Source organism: Nanorana parkeri, unplaced genomic scaffold, assembly GCF_000935625.1.
Source record: "Nanorana parkeri isolate BGI_ZX_2015 unplaced genomic scaffold, ASM93562v1 scaffold1784, whole genome shotgun sequence".
Lineage (NCBI taxonomy): Eukaryota > Metazoa > Chordata > Amphibia > Anura > Dicroglossidae > Nanorana > Nanorana parkeri.
In genome coordinates, this window is record NW_017308052.1 from 216,892 (window position 1) to 237,678 (window position 20,787).

At 43.4% G+C, this 20,787-nt stretch overlaps 3 protein-coding genes across 3 annotated transcripts; all 3 read left to right on the forward strand.

The window, feature by feature from the left end:
* LOC108799677 (olfactory receptor 1L4-like) lies at positions 1-2,269 on the forward strand. Its single transcript, XM_018571573.1, has 2 exons — positions 1-823; positions 2,061-2,269. The coding sequence occupies exons 1-2, from the start codon at positions 1-3 to the stop codon at positions 2,267-2,269; spliced, it is 1,032 nt and encodes a 343-aa protein (XP_018427075.1).
* A 5,605-nt stretch (positions 2,270-7,874) lies between these two features.
* On the forward strand, positions 7,875-11,599 carry LOC108799678 (olfactory receptor 1C1-like). Its single transcript, XM_018571575.1, has 3 exons — positions 7,875-8,030; positions 8,829-8,915; positions 10,826-11,599. Exons 1-3 carry the CDS (start codon positions 7,875-7,877, stop codon positions 11,597-11,599), a joined length of 1,017 nt encoding a protein of 338 aa, XP_018427077.1.
* Positions 11,600-19,051: 7,452 nt separating this feature from the next.
* LOC108799679 (olfactory receptor 1L4-like) lies at positions 19,052-19,978 on the forward strand. The gene has a single exon (XM_018571576.1). It carries the CDS (start codon positions 19,052-19,054, stop codon positions 19,976-19,978), a length of 927 nt encoding a protein of 308 aa, XP_018427078.1.
* Positions 19,979-20,787: the final 809 nt, after the last annotated feature.

The window sequence follows — 20,787 nt, forward strand, 5'->3', positions numbered from 1 at the left end:
ATGGAGCCTCCTGAGAATAAGACTATTGCTGGCTTTATCCTGCTGGGATTTTCTGATACACCTCACCTTCTCCATCCTCTGTTCTCCTTCTTCTTGGTTTCATATGTCCTCTGCATTGCAGGAAACACATTCATCTTCATGCTTATTGTTTCACAGCTACAACTTCACACCCCGATGTATATCCTGATGGGAAACCTTGCCTTTGTGGATGTATGCTTTACATCTATTATAGTCCCCAGGACATTGTATGGCCTCCTGTCTGGAGACATCCATATCTCAATCCACGGTTGTTTCGTCCAGCTCTTCCTGTTTCTTGCAGTGGCCAACATGGATAGTTATTTGTTGGCCATCATGGCCTTCGATCGATACTGTGCAGTTTGCTTCCCTCTACGTTACCTCATAATTATGAACAGTAGGACTTGTAACTCTCTGGTGGCTTTCTGTTGGACCACCGTGTGCCTCCACTCTGCTTTCTGCATCGTGCTGACTACTTATCGGCCATTCTGCAGATGGGTTATTCCCCACTACTTTTGTGATCTTCCCATAATAATGCAGCTTTCCTGTTCAGGTGGTTCAGAAGCCCTTAACCAGGCTGGTTTCATTGAGGCTTCCATTGTGGTCTTTAGCCCAATGCTTTTTATCCTTATTACCTACATACTAATTATAAGAGCAGTGTTGGCTCTAAAGTCATCTCAAGCAAAGAGGAAGACCTTCTCCACTTGCTCATCTCACCTCACCATGGTCATTCTCCTCTACAGCACAATTATATTTATGTACTTTCGGCCAAGCACCATGTACTCGCCGACCTACGATCGGGATATAAGTGTGGTGTACAGCGTCATCATCCCAATGCTCAACCCCTTTATTTACAGCCTGAGAAACAAGGATGTAAAAAATTCTATAAGAAAGCTTTTGAAACAGGCATGAAAAATAATTTTACCATTTAAAACTAATTGACACCTTTATAGCCAATATAATAATGTAAGGCAGGCCAGATAATCAATTTTATGATTAGCATGTATTATCAGTCTTGATTCATTATACCTGTATGGGCTATTGCACCAAGTGAGAAGATAGATCCTAATTCCTGTCCTAAACTGTGCCTTAAAACAGATTTTCTTGATACACATACAGTATATTGCCATACATGTCCAAGCCAACAGCATCACAATGATCTTTTCTGTGGCCAGTTCCTACTAAGTAAGTAAAATGCCAAATACTTTCATGTACATATTGTCTACAAATTGACAGATACTGCCAATATGGGGGGTTATCTGGCACAGTTGAAGCATGCAGCCCTTAAAGAACCACAGGTCTCATATAAACGCTTTAAACTGCAGCTCCGACACTTCTTACATCCATCCATCATTGAGCAGCCCCTACCAGACCCACCACTGCATTTGAAAATCTCTGCTCGGTTATTATTCCAGCGGACACTCAGATTTATGAAATACTGTGTACCCCAGTGTATAACTCTTCCCCTTTCTACATCAGGAAACGTGAGACTGAACAAAATATGCTTTTCTCCCCTGTTCATATAGATACCATTCTATACCTGGCACATAACCACATAACTCCTACGTAGCAAGCAAATACCAAGAATCAGGATTCAAAATCCTCTCCCATATAAGGTTCTCACAGTACAGAATAAAATATACCCCCCAAGCCTCACTGCTTTGTTAGGCCCCATTCACACTGAGCGACATGAAAATCGTGCGATTTTGAGCGATATTGCGCGACGAGCGATATTGAGCGACTTATCGCGCGACTTTTTCCTATTGGGCTGTATGCAATCAGGAGCAATATCGCTCGAAATCGCTTGAAAAAAGGGTCATGTAGGAGCGACAAGCTACCAGCGACGAGCTACAAGCGATATTGAGAGATATTGAGCGACGAGATGTGAACAGCTCCATTGAAATGGATTGGAGAAGCTACATAGAGCGATATCGCGTGGAAATATAAGCGATATCGCTGCAAAAATCACGCGATAAAGCCGCTCAGTGTGAATGGGGCCTTAGTGTTCTAACTCTGAAACTGGCATACATACCCACATATTGCAGTCCTGCCCTCAGGGCCGGGCTTTGGGGTGTTCGAGCTGTGCGGCCGCACAGGTCGCTGCAGCAACAAGGGCGCCAGGCGGCCGACACAGCTCGTCCTCGGGGCAACTACAGCCTGCGGTTTCTCTCCTCCTCACCGCTCGGCCATCCGACATGAGATCGCTTCCTCCTCCGCACCCCCCCTACGCTCATGTCAGATGGCCGGTCAATGAGGAGGAGAGAAGCCGCATCTTTCAGGACGGCCGAGCGGTGACAAAAGAGGGGCCGCTGTCACCCTGTTTGTTTCAGGATGACAGCGGCTCTGTGTGTGGCTAGCGGAGGATCAGTAAATATCATTGATATTTACCGATCTTTTGTGTGTGAAGGACAAACACTGGACTGATCGTCTGATCACTCCATTGTTTGTAAATAACTGGGGACACATAGTAATATGTGTCCCCAGTTATGAATGAACAGGATGTGATTTACATCACTTCCTGTTCATTCATGAATTTCTGAATGGGGAGTAGCACTCACTATAAAGAGGCTCCTCCCCATTCAGAACCTGGTGATAGTAAAATATTATACTATCAGTTTCTGATTTCTGTCCTCAATTTCTTTTTATATCTTAAAAGAGAAATGTCAGGGGTCTGTTTAGACCCCTAATATTTCCCCAAAGCCCCCCCCCCCCCAACAGTAAAAAATATTGATAATAAAAATAAATTAAAAAAATTAAAAAATGTAAACAATTATTCTTAAAAAATGCATGGCGTCATGTGATGTCATGCTCCCTGCCTCCAAGATGGTGGTACGCATTCGCAGAACACGCCGGTGGCCAACATGGCCGCCGCACATTCTCAAACTAATTATTATGCGCCTGAATACATTTTTCGTATATTCGGGCAAATAGCAATTAATAAATTTTACACGTAGTTTAGGTTTTGTGTTCTGTTTTTTATTTTTACTTTTCTAGATGCATTTACTTGAACAAAGGGATCGGCAAACACTGGACTGATCGTCTGATCACTCCATTGTTTGTAAATAACTGGGGACACATATGCCTAAAGGCCTAAGGCTGGCCCTGCCTGCCCTAATCAGTGCCTGCAGTTGGAATGTCACTGGGACTGTACTAGACCATCAGCCAGTTACCTACTTCTTACACCTTAATTCTTTCTAGACAAGTGCACCAGCAAAAAAATTGTTTCGTTTAGTTTCGTTTTGATTCGGATTTTGCTTTATTTTGTTTTTCGGAATTTGGGTTCGACAGTCAATTCGTTTCGGAATTCGGTTTCGGACAAAATTCGTTAGGGGAAATCTGTACGAAATTTCTTTTCTAATTCGTTTCGTTTTCGTTTCTTTCTTTCGTTCGTTGCAGCAAAGTGACATTTAAGTTTTTTTGTTCTCAAATGTCACTTTGCTGCAACGAAATTTCGTCCAAAAAACGAAAGTTCGTCCAAAAAAAAACGAATCGGAAATTCGGATTCGTTTGCATTTGTTATACCTGTAATTCGGAATTCGGATACATCCGAATCTCCGAATTTCCTAAATTTCGTCCGAATTCGGAACGAAACGAATCGCACATGTCTAATTCTTTCTCTAGATTAAGATGTAAAGTTTCTCTTACTATACACCAAGTAAACATTCCCAGGACTTACATTCCAGCACTGTGGAAATGTAGTACACCTCCTCCTACTTCCCTTTAGATATCCAAAGTCATAGACATCATGTTCACGAAGGACCTCACAGCCACCATTCACACCACTACAATGGGAAATGAAGGGACAACTGGGTACACTGGATTGCCTTTATGGCCTCTGCTCAGGGCAAAGATGTGTTGACACCATGACCAAATTGAACACTTAGATCCGTTCCCCTCCCCAATATGAGAGGACTCATAAGTATAATAGTTGCTACCTGATCCCCCGTGCCTGATCAAGGTCATGGCCAATCCTTCCTTTCCCCCTCTTTTTTTTCCTTTCCCCCTCTTTTTTTTCCTTTCCCCCTCTTTTTTTAGACTCATCGCACTATACCAGTGGTTCTCAACCTCTGTATCCTTAGGACCCACAATTGTCTTTGGCCATTAAGTCATGACCCAAGTTGCAATGCAATGGAATGCACGGCATTGCGGTACCGTGCATTCCGATGTGGGCGATAGAACTGTGGGTGGGAGATGCGTTTGGGGTGTCATTTAAATGAATGGCAATTCACTGCACCTCCCACACCAGAACGTGCGATTGCGTGATACAGTGCATTAATCACATGGGACTGTGCGATCAACGCACTGTACTAGTGTGAACGGGCCCTCAAAATCACTGACAGACACACACAACCACAGACACAATGTCACACACTCACAGGCATTCTCACACACTCCCAAATTTTTTTTACATTTTTTTTAAAATCCACTCAGTCTCCCTACCTAACAAGAACTGGAGTGGATCCTCAGCCTGGGTTATGACAGAGCTCCATTCATATGTGCATCCACTTGTACAGCTCCCTTGCCCACACTGTAGAGGTGACGGGGGCCAGAATGTGGCATCACTGCGGCCCAGGCACTTCCACAGGACACGAAAGGGAGCAGTAAGCAATCCACATATGCATGGAGCTCCCTTGCGGCCATAGCCCTAGCACACCCCACCTCAAGCTGACACGCAGCATCGGGCAGCATATTTTGAATGGCTGCTCGGCGCTAGAACGGACAGTGCTGCACTAGGAGGAGGCTGAGGAGCCTCTCGCCTAGAACAGTGGAAGGTGACCTAATGAACACAGGGGTCCGTGACCCACTTTTGGGTCACAACCCACCAGTTGAGAACCAAGGCACTATACCTTTACCTCCCCACCCTTCCCTGCAACCATCTCCCCCTATACCCCCCTCCCTTTCCCATTCTCTTTAGTCATTTCAACATTTTAAACACACACACATTAATGCTTCATACAAAACACACTTGGGGTTATATCACAGTTACAGAGTTCATCAATTTTGCCTGAACATAAACCAGCAATATTCTACGTAGCAGACTAGGGGACTGGCTGATGCACATCATTGTCTTTTTATAGCGTCACCTTTAAGAATATACTGGAGTAATCCTTGAAAATATCTTTACATTCGTGTTTTATAGTGTTTGAGTAAATGTATTCATGCACTCTCGTTATACTTTAATAAACAATAAAAAACACAATTTTGGTAACCGACCGGCACTATATAAGAAAACAGAGGAAGAATATCCCGTGCTAAAGTCTGATATATGTGTATGTGTGTGTTGGGACACATGGTCATATACATATACATTGAAAACAGACCCTCCCCACTTGTTCCTCTCACTTGACTATGGTCTTCTTTTTGGATAGCTCAGCTACATTGCTGTACTGTAACTGTGTGGGGTCATCATGCCAATGGTAATCCCATTTACATATAGTCCAAGAAACAAGATCACAGGGACAGTAAAAAGGAGCATACAATACTTTTGGAAAGTGTGTCAAATACAGACCCACAAAAGACAAATCAAAGACTAAATTGATACCTTTGGAAATGTTAAACACTAAACACAAATTTTGGGATCATACTTGATTTGAAAGAAAAGTGCCGAAGAGATGACGCCACAAGATGCCCGCTGATATCTTTATTACCTAGTGAAGCTTCTTCTGTGCTCCTCTCTGCTTCAATTTGACTTCATGGCTGAGACCAACCAACTGCCTTACTTTATAACGTGAGAATGGCACAGACCACCCAGTCAGCCTCGCTGGACATTGGAGTGGCAGCTGGTGGATGTTTGTTAGAAGTTTGGGAACATCAAGCCCCCGGAACAAAGTAAAACTAAATCAGGGCCGTGTGTGGTCAATGATCATAGAGGAAAAGCCATCTCCCTGCCTCTGATGCCAAGCTTACTATGCCTAATGAGAAATCTGACTCTGGGTCACATCTTGCAGACATGTGGGTATTTATCCATACAAAATTCTGACTGATGCTTGTAGCTCTTTAATATAATGTTGTAGGTTATGGTGCTTATTATCATTATTAAAGTGGGCCTTTCATTAACGTACAAGTCTGTATGAATAAATTCCTGACGGGGCAATATGTTGCAACAGTATTATCTTTCAAAAAACCTCCGCCTCATAGCATTAAAAGCCGCCCTTGAGCTCCACTCCAGTAACTTTGCCTACGCTGAGGTGATGTCATCAATCTGCTACACGTATGGAGGAAGCATTTCCAAAGTCTCCCCTCCCCCAAGGATTAGAGTACAACATTGTAATTTTATAGCAAGTCACAAGCTGGGAGGCTTCAACAGGTACGTGTGTACTGACAATATTTGTCAGGTATCTGTGAACAGCCAAGAACTGCAAAGGCACCAGGATTCAGATGACTGTGACATCTCTGAGTTGGCATCTCAGTCCAGGAAGTAGATGGTGATGCCCGAACAAATTTAATGTCCTCCTTCTGGAGAGAAAAGCAGCTAAAGGCATTGTCATCTCTGTGGGAAGTAATAAAGACCTGGAAGTGTTACACTTACACATTACATACATGTATGTAATAGCAGGAAAATTAAATCTGTTGCTAGGCCCATGTTAATGTCTTCTATGGTGCTTATATTGCAAAACACTGTATGGGACTTTTTAAAGGAGAACTATGGGGTTAGGGCTTTTCCCCATAGTTCTCCTTAGGGTAACGGGAGGACACAAACTAGCGTATACCGCGAGCTGCCCCAGCTGAAGCGGATCCCGACAATTGTGCAGGGGATCCGCCCAGCTGCGTGACTGACAGCTGGCTCTGCCTATCTAGAGGCAGAGCCAGCTGTCCCTGCCCCCTCCCCCATCCGTTCTGCTAGTCAGCGCTGGCGGATCGGAGCGGGGAATCCAGCCCCTCCCCTGTCACGGCAGAGAGCCGTGACAGGATCGAGAGGTGAGCGAACGCCGGTATGTGTTCGCTCACCTCTCGATCTACTGAGCCGACCTGTGACAGTCTCATTGTCACAGGTCGGCTAGAACTTTGAGGTGAGTGAAAAGCACTCGCCTCATAGTTCTCCTTTAAGGCATACACAATGGCCATAGAATTTTCAAATGGTTAAAATTTCATTTTATTCAAAGTGTTTAAGAAATACATAAGCTAATGAGATTCATTATAGATAGAGTCTCTTATGCAACCTTTTTTTGGACATTTTTGTTCAAGATTTTCAACTGGTTGAACATAGTAAAGGTCAGGCCAGTAACCACATGCACCACAAGGTCTCTGGTATTGTCTTTTCCTGCCATGAATCCTTCCTCTTTGTGCTTCTATGAAACTGGTTTCACCTTCTTTCCAAGGACTTGACTTCTCCTGGCTTCAGGGATAACCAGATCCATCTACCATCCCTTCTCTATAACGCAGTACCACTGAGGAGGGGAATGCTTGGTCTCAAAGTCAGGCCAACGTCAGCATTGCCATACGGGTTTTTATAAATATTTAAAGCCGAACTAAATAGTCTTTTAATGCAAACACTCTGAAACTGCAAGTTAAACATTGTGCACACATGCGAGTTTGTAAACCTTTATTACCTTTTACATTATCCTATTTTATGTTATCTACATGCCATCTTGTAGCGTCCATTCTTCAGCATTAGTGGGAGGTGGTGCTATTGTCTCGGAGAAGTGATGTAATTCCCCCCCCCCATTAAGTTCTCTGAAGCAACTATTCTCATATTGTGTCAACAATCAGGCATGTAATAAAAGTGGTTCTATCCCCACCCTAATCCTCCCTCTCTCCTGCACTTTTATCAGCCATTTGTTATGTATTTTAAATGCTGTTGTCAATCAAATGAAAAGGCAGAACACATGGTAGACCTGGGAGGGGGTATCCTGTTCGCAATGATCGTCTATGCCCCTTATGCAAATATAGGAGACTATTTACCTGCTACAAGGGAGGTGTGGAAAGCCTATGACCTACGGGACGTTCAGCCAGCAAAGCTGAAACCAGAAGTCCTAAGGAATCCTGGGTCCTTCCTAGAAAAGACACATAGCCTAGTAAGTGTGCATGGAGTGTTTTAAAGTGGGACTATACTCACCTTTGCTCCAGCAATGCAGCAGCTGAGAGCTTCCTCGATGGAGCCAACATATTTTACCCACTTTTCCCGTTTTGGCAGCTTTGCCACATTGATTGGCAGGCCAGGGATGTTGAAAATCCTGTCCATCCACACGGAAATTCAATCACCAAAGTAAATGCTGCCTTTCCCTCAGCCTGCAGATGTGCACTTACCCTTTAAAGCCTTTTTTTTGTAAATATCAGACATTTTTAATTATTAAAACAAATGTAAAAAAAAACGATAACTCAGGTCCTAATTATATTCTGATTATATTTCCCTGTATACCTGGCAGACATGGTGTATAATTGTGCCCTATGGGGAACCTTGGTCTCTGTGGGGTTCTGTACTGTCTATAAATTCCTTCCCGGTCCTGATGTAGATAAAGACAGCACAGACATTCCTGAGAGTCCACTCAGTTCTATGATGGAGGGGCAGATGGTGCGGTCATTGGATGTTGGCTCTCACATAATGTATGCAAATCTACACTATAGATTGGATGAGGAGCTGACATTACAGAGTGTGACATCAAAGATAAACTCAGATCAATAGCAGGTAAGCAGCCCTGTCATGAAGCTTCTCATGAAAAACACTTCTCTTCTCCTAATCCTTTCATTGATACAGCTTTAGAAAAGTCCTACTCTCATATAATAAAGTGCATTGAAAATGTAGATAGAATAGTGACATTTTTTTTATGCATGTGTACTATTGGGTAGATTTCCCTTTACTTCTTGCCCTGTAGACCAAACAGGAAGTGAGAGGAAATCTCTCCAAAGTAGGGAAATCCTCTCCACCTGAAAATGTTGATGACAACATAGCTGAACAGAAAGTGAGCTGAATTGGAGAATTTTTACAAATCAGCTATTTTGTCCTAGATTTTTTAAAAATCAGCTATTTTGTCCTAGATTGTTCCCTTCTCCCGCCTTCTCCAAACTCTTCACCCTCCTGTGAATAACCCTGATAGATTTCTTCCTCAGTCAGAATACTATACAGAGCTATGGGAATTTCTGAAATTAGATAGGAGGTTGATCAAGGGATTTATCTAATCGCCATTATGGAGTCAGGAAAGATTTTTATTACCTTCAACAAGGTCATAAGGTTTTTTTTTTTATATTAATCTAGATCACTTAAAATTCACATTCACACACACAGGGGTTGAACTTGACAGACTTGAGTCCTTTTTCAACTTTATCATCTACACTGAGTTGCCAGATTATTATGACCACCTGACGTTTGTAGGCAAATTAGCTATAATTTGGCGCTGAAGTTGCTATAGGGCCAGACCATTATAAATAGGGAAGCAGGTTATAAATAATGATGGAGTGGTCATAATAATCTGGCCACTCAGTGTATGTAGCCATTTATTTCTGATATAGATACTATGCTATTGGTGAATAATGTGAAACCTCGCGCCACTACTCCAATCCAGTTAAGCAGCAGCTGAAATCTGTGTGACAACATGCACCTCATTGCAAATAATATATGGTTACAAAAATGCCCATGATATTGGATCTTCAATAGTCCATTAAGAAAATAGAAGATAAAACATTGGATGTAAAATAATCTCAGTCTCCTGTGACCATCAACAGAGAAATCTTCTGGAATGCACCTCACCTTTAGCAGAGACGCACCAGGGTCTGTATGCGCTGTTCCTCTAATTCAAGCCAGGTAGAGGAAGCACCTGATGCCGAATACCTCCCAGTGATTTCCTCCTCTCAGGTACAGACTCTCATTGCAGTCTCAGGAGTTGAAAGCAGTCAATTCGTCCAAATGGCCCATGCATCAAACAAAAAGTGGAAACTCGTAGTGCAGATGGTTTTAAAAAGATATTAAGCTTTATTAAAAAAAGGACACTACTCACATATCATAGATAAAAATAAGGTTTAGATAAAACAACTTAGTAAGCAGCCAGAGACACTATGTGTAATCGCTCAGCTCCTATACTCCGCCCTACGTACGTTACGTCAAGGGGCGTGACTTCATCACGGGACATTTTTTCACGGTCAGTATCTACTATATCTGACACTTTTGTAGATTCATTCACACAGCGCGGCTTTTATTATGAATTTTATACTACGCTATTGGTGTTTCTAATAAAACGGTGTTCAATGCATATGTCCAGCATGAAATACACAACATTTGCTCCAAATTATTGTAGAACAGTTTATAGGCAAAAACGTATACCCTGGTTGATCAGTGTTGTAAGCAGAGGTAATGGAGTGGTTGGTTACCAAATGTAGTGATGACCACCAGTGTTTTATGTTAAAAATAATCTACAGAGCCACTTATAATGCCGATAAATTGTGTTTGTATATATTGTCTATATTGTATATAGTGGAAGTATTGGATTTATATCTAATCTAGTATTATGTAAATAAATAATTCATCATTTATCCTCCTCTTCTACAAGGCTTTCACCGCTTGATAAATATCCATCTGACATGTTCTTCAGTTTACTTGGTCTTCACCTGTATAGTCATTTGTTGTGTCCCATGACTTAATGTTTTTAAACAAGTTCCTTCACATGAAGTGCACCCCATCGTCTCCTTCTTTTCATCATACTCCTACCTGTCCAATAAACAAATGGTACCTTCTGAGAACAAGACTCTTGATGGCTTTGTCCTGTTGGGATTTTCTGATACTCCTCATCTTCTCATCCCTCTTTTCGTCTTCTTCTTGGTTGCCTATGTTCTCTGTATTGTGGGAAACTCAGTCATATTTTCACTCATTGCATCACAGCGCCAGCTTCACACCCCAATGTATGTCCTGATGGGGAACCTTGCCTTTGTGGATGTATTTTTTACCTCCATTATCATCCCCAGGGCCCTGTATGGCCTCTTGTCTGGAGACACCCACATCTCCACCCATGGTTGCTTTGTCCAGCAATTCTTGTTTCTGGCAGTGGGTCTTATGGACAGTCTTTTGTTGGTAATCATGGCCTTTGACCGATATTCTGCAGTTTGTTCTCCCTTACGTTATCTGATAATTATGAACAAGAGGACTTGTATCTGTCTGGTGGCTAGCTCTTGGGTCCTCGTGTGTCTACATGCTACTTTGTACACCGTGCTGACTTCTTCTCAGCTGAACTGTAGCTGGGTCATTCACCATTTCTTCTGTGATCTTCCTGTAATAATGATGTTATCGTGTTCAGGCACTTCAGATGCTCTGCAGAAGGTTGTCTTCATTGAAGGTCCCATTGTCATCTTTGGCCCAGTAGTCTTCATCCTCGGGTCCTACATACTCATCATCAGAGCAGTGTTGACTCTACATTCATCCCAAGGAAGATGGAAGACATTTTCTACTTGTTCTTCTCACCTCATCATGGTTATTTTTTTCTACAGCACAGTCATATTTATGTACTTTCGGCCAAGCTCCATCTACTCTCCGACCAATGACCGGGTCATCAGCGTGGTGTACAGTGTCATTATTCCAATGCTCAACCCCTTTATTTATAGCCTTAGAAATAAGGAGGTCAAAGCTGCTGTAAAAAGATCATTACAAAGAATTAATTAAATTTTTCTTTATCTATCTTGATCCGTTATACTGTACCTGTTCAAGCTCTTCAAGCATCTGTGATTGCCAGTGAGAAATGTTTACTCTGTCTTTGGTGCTACTGGTTATTACAGGGCAAATTAATGCAGTGGTGTTCCTATGGAAAGGAGGTGGAAATACCTACAATTACCTCTCGTGTATGATGTGGCCCATATTCTACATCCATTGCAATACTGCAGAAAGAAAGCTGGGTGATGACTACCGGAATAAGGCAGGACTTTAGGACACTGAAATCAGCTGCAAGCTTCAGTCTGTGTCCCCTCTGCTCTCCCTCACCTATGCCGGCAGAGGGAGTGGGGATCGGAGAGGACACACAGCCTATTCAGCTGCCGGCACCCGGTAAGGAGGAGAAAAGCTGTAAGGAGGCCGAGTTGGACAGCGGGGGCAGTGCGGGGAGGAGAGCTCGGCTCCACACAGCCCATTCAGCTGCCGTCACCCAGCGGGGAGGAGAGAAACTGTCGAAGGCCGAGTTGGACAGCGGGGCGGTGCGGGGAGGAGAGCTTGGCTCCGGTGACAGGCGGGAGGGGGCAGAGCAATCAGGATGGAGACTGGAGCGCAAACACTGAGTGAGTACTGACAACTCAGTGCTTGTAAATAACTGTGGACATAGTGAGTACTATGTCCCCAGTTACAAATTTACAGGAAGTGCTATACATTACTTCTTGTTCATTTATGAATGGGGACATAGCAAATATTTAGTGTCTTATCACTTTATGAATGAACAGGAAGCAGCTCCAAACAGAGGCATCCTCTCCATTCATGACTGGTCTGATAGTAAATATTTACTATCTCCAGATTGAGAATAAACAAGAAGTACAGGAGAGCTCCTGTTCACTGGGACTGCAGAAAAAGGGACTCTGTGACCTCAATCCCTTTTTCTATTTTAAAAGGGAAACATCAGAGGTTTAGATCTCTAAAAACCTCCCGCCCTCCCCTAAATAAATAGTTTTACATTTTTTTTAAAAGGTTAGGGGGGAAAATAAATTTAGTTTTTGTTTCAGCCTGACAACTTTTGACTAAAAATGTAATTTCTGTGCATCTCTAGTTAATGTTGTGCGTTGCGTTAAGGCAGACCTAGTATCAGACCTGCACACAGTAATAGATTTCCATGCATTGTGGTGTGTTGCAATGCAGGCACATTGCTTTAGTTGTGGCGCCATTTTAAATGAATGACAATGCACCATGGTACATGCTGTGCACTGCTCTGGGACGCTCTAAAAACTGAGTTTTACTGACATTACCTGAATGCATAGGGATGAATAGGACCTGAGTGGCTGTGCCAGTGGTGCTTGTTTCAGCATTGTCATCATCAGAAAGCCCACCCTGACAGGGCCGGATTTATTCTTCCTGCTGCCCCAATTTTTATATTTTACTTTTTTCTTTAACAATAATTGTTTATTGAGAAACAGGTCAATAATAAATGACAACAATAATCAAATAGGTATCATATTAATCTCACATTTCTGGCAATTTACATAACAGAAAATGTTTATCCATACGTTCAATAAATATTTTACTTTTTTAATCACCCTGATAGCATTTGTGTGATAGCATTTGGAGGTGACAGGTTCTCTATATAGAACCTGCCACTTCCAATACAGGAGTTCTAGCACAGCACTATGCTAGAACTCCTGTGACAGATGAGAGGGAAAGGGCTGTAAGTGCAGCTCTCCTCTCTCACTGTTTACATGAACGAACATTTTCCGCTCTGCTCCCCGCTCTCCATCTTGAGGATCTCTGACCTGCTTGCCCAAAGAAGGGCTAAATGTAGAAAACAACTACCCGCCCAGCGCCGGAGCTGCATGTCCCAGGCGTCGGTAGATTCCTCCTCCCTGCCTCCCCTCTGCTCCCTGCCGCCCCTCGGCCGGGCCACGTTGGCCTTGACAGCAAATCCGGCCGTGCACCCTGAGCAATGACACGCAGCTGCTGCTGGAGCACATGCATGAAGACAAAAAGCTGTTTGCAAATTGCAAGAAGCCCAACTGCTGCACCCAGAATGACCATCCCAATTTTATTTCTATAGACACCGAAGACAAAGATGGCCATTACTCAAGGCAGAGGACTGACAAGAATGCCCCAGGATGCAAACACTGCCTGTTCCTTGACAGTACATGGAGGTGTACCTACCCTCCCTTACCCCCCTAGAAAACATCAGATGTATTTATGTATTACAACAAATGTAAAGAAATATAATAAATAGAAATATAACTCAGGCCCTAATTAAATGCTGATTAGGTTTCCCTGTATACCTGGCAGACATGGCGTATAATTGTGCCCTAAGGTGAACCTTGGTCTCTGTGGGGTTCTGTACTGTCTATTAATTCCTTCCCATTCCCAATGTAGATAAGACAGCACAGACGTCTCTGCGGGTCCGCTCTGTTCTATGATGGAGGGGCAGATGGTGGGGTCATTGGATGTTGATTCTCACATAATATAGATTGTATGACGTTACAGAGTGTGACATCTCAGATCAACTCAGATCAGTAGCAGGTAAGCAGCCCTCTCCTGAAGATTTTTCTGCTCCTAATCATTCAATTGACACAGCTTTTCCAGTAGTAGAGTATTGTGCTGTTTTATCCATCGATTATCGCAGAGATTTGGAGTATATGTGATGCCATTGATTAGCAAACTTCAATTAGTAATGGATATCTATGGTCAAAATCTAAAAATAAATCTGTATTTCTATATTGAATTTCCATAAATTCTTTCCCGCTCCTCATAGCCAGATCCATCTAGAAGTTTGTAAACTTAGTTATTGGATGTACTTCCTCAATACACTGACACCATCTCACTCAGCCCTGTCACAACTCTCATAGAGCCTGCCTTCTGAACTGCAACTTCAACATCTGAACAATGTAACATTATCATGGCTCTGGCAGGAAGCAATGCATGATGGGCTATGTAGTCTTGAGAAATGGAGATTGCATCACATCAAACAGCAGGGAAAGAGACGCAAAGCCCACTGGGAATCCAAAAAGTTTTTGGAAGTGATGGGCAGACGGAAGGCCGCACTCCGGTGGCGTCACAAGGGGGGTGCGGCACGCACCCGGGTGATACCATTGGAGAGGTGACACCAAAATGACTGACAGTCTTTTTGGTGTCACCCCCCTCTGAAAAGTCGGGCATTCGGTCAAGGATCGTGAGCCCGACAGTTGCTCAAGAGAGAGGAGGGGACACGTCGGCATACCTTATCCCGCCAGGCGACGCCCCCCTCTCTCTGCCGGCATCCATCACCAAGATGGCCGCCGGCAGGTAACAGCGGTACAGCGTGTGACATCACACACGTACACGATGACGTCACTGCGGTGGTGTCACCCCCACCCCGAGACGTCTCTGCAGCACTCACTACATAAAAGGGCTTTTTTCATGTAAGCTTTGATTGTATTATCAGAAACAACTCTACTATGTATTCCTATTACAATGCTGATATAACAGGAGAGGATATGCCGGGACAGCTCCTTTCACAATGCCTTACATCCCTTCTTCAGGCTTTAGACAATTCTGAAAATGGTTCTGAACTCCACATATTGATACAGAGTGATCAGTATGAATATTTATAAATAGTACATCTTGACACATTTCAGTGGTAGAAACTATTGTAAAGCGTTAAGGTGACTCTACACAATGTGATTGCAGAATAAAAAAGGTTTTATATACATTATGATGAATGAAAAGAGACCCTGTCACCAGAACGCTCATTTCAAAAACAAAGTTTGATATACGACTATATGAGAATGTAATACATTGTATGCATGTTGTTTACCTGTAAAAGCCTCCCTTGTATAGACATCCAAAAGACCTGATGTTGCTGCTGGGCGCCGCCATCTTGGATGAGAGGTCAGCAGCCCCACTAGACACAATTGACACTTTATAGGATTCCCCTTCACTCCTTACCCAGCAGCTACATAAAAGCTTTTAGGAAGTAGGAAGCAGAGGCATAACTAGTGACCTCAGGGCCCTGATGCAAGAATCCATGAAGCCCCCCCCCCCAAGAAGAAACAACAAAATTTAGACAAGGAAAACAAACAAAAAAACAAACAAACACTCTCCTCTTCCATGTCTCCAGCTCCCCATCCATTATCTCCCCCTTCATGTCCCCAGTTTTCCACTCCCGGACCCCATGTCACCTTCATAGTTCCAAGGAAGGAAGGAGAAGGTCGGAGGACCTGGGCCAGCACAGTGAGTAATTAGACGCTCCCAGAAAGTAGAAGACTATGACGTGCAAGGAGGGAGGGGGCTGTGGTAGGAAATTGACTCTTCCTGGAGTGGTCAAATTTTCTAGCAAGATCAACAGCACATTGCAAGTAAATAAAAAAAATTATTTATGGAAAGGAAAAACACTGTAAGTAAGCATTTAGAATACTTTTTCTATGCAAATGTTCAGGTTGGTGACTGGGCTCTCTTTAAAACCTCCCACCAGAAGCCCTGCTCCACTGTTTTAGGTTACATTCTAATAAGCAGTGCCTGTAGCATCCACTTCTACTTTGTTTTATCATCTGTCTGTTCCATTCTGCTATCACCCTTCAGAGGCAGCCACTGCAGTGAAAGGCTTGGCCTAGCCCAAACACTGCATGCAATGCTTGGGTTGGCTGAAGAAAATGCCCGAGTGAATAGCAAGGTACACACTTTCAGACCCAGTGGTTGTGGTAGCTTAGCCTAAGCACTTTCTTTCACACCCAGAGGTTGTGGTGGAGCTTAGTCTAAGAATTCTCTTTCATAGCCAGTGGTTGTGGTGGAGCTTAGCCTAAGCACTTTCTTTCACACCCAGTGGATGTGGTGGAGCTTAGTCTAAGAATTCTCTTTCATAGCCAGTGGTTGTGGTAGAGCTTAGCCTAAGCACTCTCTTTCACACCCAGTGGTTGTGGTGGAGTTCACCAGACATTGAAAATGTGTACCAAGCGCCCCATGTGAACTTAGTTTTACTATATAGTATTTATAGTGCATAGCAGATATTTTTCATTATTTACTTAAAAGAGCTTAGGTCTGCTCATATCAAATTAGGATTTAATTTTCCTGTATCCACGTCCGAGTGAAAGTTCATAACTGTGCCACGTGGGCGATGATTGGACTCTGTGGGGTTGTACCTCCTCTATAGATTCATCCTTAGCCCAGACAAAGGCAACCCTGGAGTCACTCTACGTCCGACGCGTTGTAGAATACTATGTGAAGATCAGGTAACACTGTGAGAGGAAACCAATTCTGACATACTCCAAATAAATCTGAAGTACAAGTAACTGAAGAGGCACTGACATTCTGGAGTACAACATCTAAGATGACCTCGCTGCATTGAGAGAAGTGACAGGTAAGTGAATGGTACATCCAGGACCTTTCACAAAAAAAAGAGAACAATTTTTATCTTTATCATAGCATGCATGTCGCTTTAGGAAACTCATTTATAAAATGTATATAAAATGTAAAGTTTATCTCTATGCAGACAGATCGATTCTAGTTTTGGATAGAGTGGGGAAGGGTTAGACCCTCTGCTAAGTTTTTATCACTGTCCGCGTCCCCTGTATTTGTACAGTTGCCGCTGAAAAAGAAAGTGAGGGGAAATCCAAAATTAAAGTTAGCTGCCCCTGGAACAAAAGCTAAAGAGGAACTTTCTAAAGAGGACATCTTTTCCAAGCACAGGGAAGAGGGGAATTTCTCTCACTTTGGAAGATTTGCTCTAACTTAGTGCCTATTGTGTCTCTGGGACAGGAAGTGAAGGCAAAGTTCCCCAGTGGTACACAGACAGAAAAAAAAATGAACATGGTTTTAACTCTGCCCTACTCTATCCAAAACTATAAAAAAAAAAAAAGTTGTGTACATACACTTTAATTAAAAGGAGAACTCCAGGTATGTAAAAAGTTAACGCTACCCCGGTACTGCAATGGTTAACCGCTTGTTTTTCTCTAGGGGAGGAAAAAAGAAGAAATACTCACCTGATCCTCAGTCCTGCGTCAACCTCGCATTGCCTCTGCTGAGGTTGTGGAATGGGTCCACAAGGTGGCCATACACTGTACAACCATCGCAAGACCTTAGTCTTGCGATGGTTGTAAAGTAATTTAAAAAACGTACGATCTGCCCATCTTGGACAGGCAGATCGTACTCTCGATCATCGCAAGCCCGCCGCCCTGAGGGGCGGGCTTCCGATGACCGCAATGCTGAACGGGCAGTGTGCGCGTAGGCACACTGACCCGTTCGGCATTTGTCTCCCGAGCACCGTTCAAACCAGCCGAAAATCTTAAGATTTTCGGCTAGTTTTCTAGCGTGCTCCTTAGACAAACGACATGCGACCGTACAGTAGAAACGGTCGCACGTCTTCATTCACACTGCTCGATTCTCGTACGATCGCGGGATTTCCCAGTGTATAGGCACCTTTAAGCTGGCCATACACCTTACAATTATCTGCAGATTTTCTATGGTCAGATGGAAAAGGTGCCACAGATTCCTCCATCTACGCTACACTGTGTGAATGGAGTAATCTCCACCTGGGCCAATCCGTTGCACTTTTTCCATCTGACCACAGAAAATTGTAAGGTGTATGGGCACCTTTATGGGGGTGAATGGACTTCATTAGATATTTATATAGCGCCGACAATTTACGCAGTGCTTTACATAGTTGCACATTCACATCACTCCCTGCCTCTCAAGGAGCTTACAATCTAAGGTCCTTATGTCACATGCATACATAGAGGACCAGCTTAGAGAGAAGCCAATTAACCTACCAGCATGTCTTTGGAGTGTGGGAGGAAACCGGAGTATCCGGGGGAAACCCACGCAGGCACAGGGAGAACATGCAAACTCCTTGCAGATAGTAACCTGGCCGGGATATGAACTGGGGACCCCCAGTACTGCAAGGCAGAAGCGCCAACCACTACGCCACTGTGCTGCCCATATATAATGACATCAGCAGGACTTAGAGCGCCGGAGCCCGGGGAAGAAGACCTTTGGGGACCATCTAGCAGCCTGGAGGGATCGAAGATCAGGGGAGCACAGTGATGTTTTCTCAGTGGCATCCCCAGAAAATGGGGAAATTCTGAGTAGGAGGTCAGTTATTTTTGGCAGCTTTGACCAGGTGTATTTTAATTCAAGGGGTGGGGGGTGTAATCAAAGTGGACCTTACTTTTTTTTAAATGACCACTGCGCTTTTAAACTACATAATTCCACTAACATCGACAGTATAACAGGTGTTTGTACAATTCGTTAACCAGCATCTAACCCTAAAACCATTATTTATGGGATTCAGAATAAATGATAATTTGTGTATTATAGCTTGTGCTACTTTATAAAACTATATAATTAGCTATTTATGACATTCTTCCTGTACAGTACAGATTATGTGCGATGGGATATGTGGCCCTTGGTTCTCATAGTATACACTCTGTGCTCTCCTTTTTAGCATTACATTTGTAAGTGGTCACAATACACATGGAAGTCCCTGAGAATAAGACTCTCGCTGGCTTTGTCCTGTTGGGTTTCTCTGATACACCTCATCTTCTCTTCCTTCTGTTCTCTGTGTTCTTGGCTGCGTATTCCCTCTGCATTGCAGGAAACACTTTAATTTTTGTGCTTATTGTGTCACAACGTCATCTTCGCACCCCGATGTATGTCCTGATGGGGAACCTTGCCTTTGTAGATGTATTTTTTACCTCCATTATCATCCCCAGGGCCCTCTATGGCCTCTTGTCTGGAGACACCCACATCTCCACCCATGACTGCTTTGTCCAGCAATTCCTGTTCCTGGCAGTGGGCAACATGGACAGTTTTTTGTTGGCCATCATGGCCTTTGACCGATATTCTGCAATTTGTTTTCCCCTACATTATCTGAAAATTATGAGCAAGAGGACTTGTATATGTCTGGTGGCTAGCTCTTGGGTCCTCGTGTGTCTACACTCTACTCTGTACACCGTGCTGACTTCTTCTCAGCTGAACTGTAGTTGGGTCATCCACCATTTCTTCTGTGATCTTCCTGTGATAATGCAACTAGCCTGCTTAGGCGCTTCAGATGCTCTGCAGAAGGTTGTCTTCATCGAAGGTCCCATCGTCATCTTTAGCCCAGTACTCTTCATCCTCGGGTCCTACATACTCATCATCAGAGCAGTGTTGGCTCTACATTCAGCCCAAGGAAGGTGGAAGACCTTTTCTACTTGCTCATCTCATCTCACCATGGTTATTCTTTTCTACAGCACAGTCATATTTATGTACTTTCGGCCAAGCTCCAGCTACTCTCCGACTAACGATCGGGTTATCAGTGTGGTGTACAGTGTCATTATCCCAATGCTCAACCCATTTATTTATAGCCTAAGAAATAAAGAGGTTAAAGCTGCTGTAAAGCAACTTTTTCATATCACTTGATCCATTATATATGTACACCTTTATACTGCAAGAAGGGGGATGGGGATTAGTGGGAAGGATTGGAACGTTCATACAATGCCAGGGAGAGTAGCCACACTAAACAACTCCTTTGCTATGAGATCAGGGAAACCAATATGTATAACAGGGGTAGTGAATTAAAATTCAAGGGGTCCGGGGAATACAATTTTCACCAAGCCGAGGTCCGTACCTGTACCGCGGTCCGCCATTTAGGCTGCATTTATACCAGCAGTTGCACTGCAATGCACAGCTGCTAGTGTGTTCCCAGGCACAGTGCTGATGCCCTGATCCCGGCACACCACAGTTTATTTTTTTTATTTTTTGTTAGAAGTCCCCCCGTGTACATACATGTGCATGCCTTACGCGTGCTTGTTCAGAAGGAGTGCAGATTTATAAAATAAATCATGCCTTTTGTTGTACAAGTGTACAAGTCCGCCCGACCCCCGGTTTACATACATGTGCATGCCTTACACGCACATATTCATTCGAATCGGATGCTGGGGGAAGCAGGGTTGGTTTACATTTTTTTTATTATTTTATAATTTCTTTACTTTTTTATCATTTATTGAAATGTGTTTTCACTTAACTTTTGCCATATCAAAGGGGCTAACAAGCCCTTACTGTAGGTGACAGCATTTGGAGGTGACAGGCTCTCTTTATCGAGACATTAGGGGTCTATTACACTCCTGATGTCTTCTCTCAAACAAAGCCGATGAAGCACAGGAATGTGCTTCACCTTCTGTTTACTGGCACTTCAGCCAGCTACTGACAGCTGAAGCAGGTAGTGCTGA